The sequence below is a fragment of the Polistes fuscatus genome, unplaced genomic scaffold (assembly GCF_010416935.1).
Source record: "Polistes fuscatus isolate 324 unplaced genomic scaffold, CU_Pfus_HIC Scaffold3, whole genome shotgun sequence".
Lineage (NCBI taxonomy): Eukaryota > Metazoa > Arthropoda > Insecta > Hymenoptera > Vespidae > Polistes > Polistes fuscatus.
Genome location: NW_025113107.1, coordinates 13,994,590 through 13,998,492, shown reverse-complemented (window position 1 = coordinate 13,998,492; position 3,903 = coordinate 13,994,590). Strand labels below are relative to the sequence as shown.

The 3,903-nt window shown below is 32.1% G+C and overlaps 1 protein-coding gene across 1 annotated transcript in view; it reads right to left on the bottom strand.

Annotated features, from left to right (window-relative positions):
• The window catches only part of LOC122519867 (serine/threonine-protein phosphatase 6 catalytic subunit), a 3,847-nt gene extending 580 nt beyond the window's left edge, over positions 1 to 3,267 (bottom strand). The window contains exons 1-7 of the mRNA XM_043639640.1: positions 2,936 to 3,267; positions 2,688 to 2,783; positions 2,311 to 2,518; positions 2,119 to 2,198; positions 1,943 to 2,048; positions 1,712 to 1,873; positions 1 to 1,613 (exon numbers count right to left, since the gene is read on the bottom strand). The exon at positions 1 to 1,613 is cut by the window's left edge and continues 580 nt beyond it. Coding sequence (XP_043495575.1) covers positions 1,423 to 1,613; positions 1,712 to 1,873; positions 1,943 to 2,048; positions 2,119 to 2,198; positions 2,311 to 2,518; positions 2,688 to 2,783; positions 2,936 to 3,004 — 912 coding nt within the window. The 5' untranslated portion in view covers positions 3,005 to 3,267 and the 3' untranslated portion in view covers positions 1 to 1,422. The remainder of the gene's footprint in view (positions 1,614 to 1,711; positions 1,874 to 1,942; positions 2,049 to 2,118; positions 2,199 to 2,310; positions 2,519 to 2,687; positions 2,784 to 2,935) is intronic.
• Between the last annotated feature and the right edge of the window lie 636 nt (positions 3,268 to 3,903).

Sequence of the window (3,903 nt, the reverse complement as noted above, 5' to 3'; positions counted from 1 at the left end):
AATTAGGAATATCGTGAGCTAATCATCAATCGATGGTCAGAATTCAGGCTTATAATACGCAATGGCCAGTGCGTTCCCATTAATTATGTATCGATACTGTCATCATATTATATTACACAAACGCTTATCAATTTAGAGAGGCACATTGCTAAGGGTCTCGATTTTTTACAAGTTGCTCCCTATAGTAATGAACTTATAAGAAACTAGCTAATACGATTATTCAGTACAACAGCAATTTGGCATACAACGTGGAAACTGTACAAAGACGCGGAGAATATATAATAATATTCAAAACTATTGCTTTGTACTTATATAGAAAGAGAGAAAAATGGCTAAAAAGGCCGAGCTTTATGAACGAATACTAATAGAATTAGAGTATACTTTGCAGGTGATCGATATTGAGAGCTATATATATGTTTTAAAAGATGATATAAAAAAATGTCATGTGCGTAAAAAGGATAAAAGATAGAAACGAAACAAAATAAAAGAGAAATAAAAGAAAAACAATTACGAATAATACAATCCTCTCGTAGATTTCCTTACCTAGGCAGAAAAACTTTGGCTACTGCTATACGCTATTTGTACCATGGCATATAAACGCCAAATTTATGCTGCTAAGAACACTGATTGCGCATCTAGAATTAAAAAATTGCACGCAGCACACCAGTATGTATATCTACTAAATCGGAAATGTATCATTTACTCAGGAAGACCTTAACAATAGTATATACGCTTACGCTTGAATAAACCTGAATTCTATGCACAACGATCATAATATCAATGAAGCATTGATTGTACTCAGAGCGCCTGTCTTATATGCCGGAATGTTTATATATGACATCTGTTTATTTATCCATCCACACATAGTTGGACCATTTACTTAATTATGTTCATAAATTATTTAAAAAGCCTCAGCCTTTTCGCAACAATATGTTCACAACGTTGCTCTGAGATACGAATGCTCTATAGAATGTACACAGTAGACAGCGAAGCGTCTAGACCATAAAGTGTTTCACATTTATTCCAATGGAAAATATTTTTAAACTAGAGAAATCAGGCTGATGCAATGGCAGATGCTACGTATAAAAATTGGCTTTTTAATATACAAAAGTTCATAAAATCTTTAAAAATTTTTAAATACTTTTTCTCGTAATAATTACATAGTAAATTGCCTGCAAAGTTATACAAGTTTGATTAGAAAAACATTAAAATATGTATTTTTAATAGAAATTAAAAAATTAATTTAACCCAAAAGGAGATAAAAACTTTAAGCAATACAATATTCTGCAATATATTTTAGGGAATTTTTATGCTCCGTCATAGTACCAGCCTGGATTCATTATCCAAAAATCATGTAATTCTATTGAGTCTAGACACAGATATCTCCTCTCTGCGTCCAAACGAACGAATTACTAAGTTAAATCACAAAAAGTATGGAGTTGTGATTAAGGGTGGAATCACTCTTTCCGAATCAGGTACTGCCTGAAACAGCACTGGACATCTATGATCTACTGTCGTAAACTGTAAAATACTAGCTACATTACCACATCTGTAACAGTAGTTTGGAGCTGACCAGACTGTCACTAATTTGTCATTAAACATGTATTTATAGCCTACAAATAAAATAATTGATATATTAACTTGCTACAAGTTATATGCGATATAAAAAAAGTCGTATGACAAAATTCTTATCTTTTTAACAAGTACTCACCTTCATGCACCAGTTGATGAGCTCTGCAAATCAGTTTAAGGTCATTTATTTCCATAAATTTATAAGTAACTCTACTTCCGAACAGCCAACCAGCTCCTCGTGGACTAACTGTCCATCCATCCACATCTTCTGGATCAGACCATACCAAATCGCAGAAAGCACCTAACGATAAACAATTGCAAATAAAGAAATATGAATATTATGTTAAAATAATAAGTAACTCTCCAAAACCTTTATGCGGTATTTCTTGGTTTCTTTCAATAGTCCTAATTTGATCTAACGTTGAAATAGCTGGGGATAATCCACCGTGTACACAAAGAACTTGTTCATCGATTAACTAGAAAATTTAAAATATTAAAATGACTTATTGCTCTTATGAAACAGGAATTAAGAATACGTCAACTTACGGCAGCAACTGTGAGCAAATCAAAGACTCTGCAGCAATACTTCCATGCATTCGCATTGCCATATTTGTTTTGACATTCATCTAATTAAAAATAGATAAAGAAGTAATGCATATGTACAAGGCAAATGATATTATATATTCATTTAAATACTTTGACTCGACAAGTAAAAGAATGATATAACATTGAACGAACCATAAAATCCATAGACGTGTGTAATTTGTCTTGATTCGTGATTCCCTCTGAGTAATGTTATTCTATCAGACCATTTAGCTTTAAGCGTGAGTAGGCGTGTAAATGTTTCTAAACTATAATAGCCCCTATCCACAAAATCACCCATGAATATATAATTTGTATCAGGCACAGGTCCTCCATTACGGAATAATTCCTCCAGATCATAAAACTAAAATTGTCATCGATAAAAATAAAACTTCTGTTATCAACCTCAGCGTTGAATATAAAAAAAGTAAAAATAATAGAAATATATAACACGTAAACACAATATAAACAATATATGTAGTTACATAGTTTTAGAGAGATTTATAAGGTTAGATTGAAAATGTTCTTTTTACCTGTCCATGGATATCGCCACAAACCGTTACCGGAGTAGACACAGGTTGAATATTGGACTCTTCCAATAATAAATCACACACAATGTCACAGAGTTTCTATAAAAGTAACAAAATTGTTACGGTTATTGGAGTAAATGGATCCTTTCAAAGTAATTATACGAATATCGAGTATTGAGGTTATCTTCTATTCAAATCATATATTCTACCCACTATGTCATAATAATTGTATTCTCACAGATATTAATTACCTTGAGATCATTTTCCGGAAGATATTTGCATTCTTTAGCAATATCTATCCATTTATCGATGTCTGACATTTTGGATTTGTACTACGGGAAAATACCGGTCGCGCCCTCATTCAACCACCGATGTAGAGAAAACTCAAACTTAACTGCATCATACACAAGAACACTAGATTTATATTTATTAATAAAAAATTTAAAAAACGCATACTCGAGGAATAATAACGAATAACACTATTTCACACAACATTCACATTTTATTCATCGATGTCTATGACACGAAAATTCGTTGAATGGATAATCGAATAGACAAAAATTGGTTAAAATAATTCAATCGATGTTTATTTTTATGCTCAGTGAGCATATAAACGATCGTGGAAACGTTTCAATATGTTTGCCTCAATGAAAGCTTTTTCTATCGTTGCGTATGCGCCTTACGAGTACCAAAATTGACCTAAAAGAAAATGTCGGATGAAGAAAAATGGATTCGACTAATCGATATCAAAGTACGAATAAATGAATATTTTGTTAGTTAGCTTTTATCACGTTCGATTATATAAAAATCGAAAGATCGTTCGATTAAATTAATTTAAAAATACACTCATTTATCCTTATTCAGATCGTTTATAGTAGATATACGAAATCTAATCAATATTTGGGTATAGATAAATTTGAAAAGATCATTGACGATCGATAAGTTTGTAAAAGCGATTACGCGTTCGATTGTTCGATTATATTCGGAATAACGTGTTCCCAATAGACATTGATCGAGTATCGAAAAGAGGAGGAGCAAAAAAAACGAACGCGGATGAGTTCACTTTAGTTGTTCGAATATTTATCCCGCGTAGATTTGAATTTATTCGAGGCAACCGTTAAAAAGATCGTTAAAAAAAGAGGTGGAAAGAGAGAGAGAGGAGGATCGAGTAAAGAGAGAAGAGAGATAAAAAGTAAGTAAGAAAGACAAAGAGAGAAAC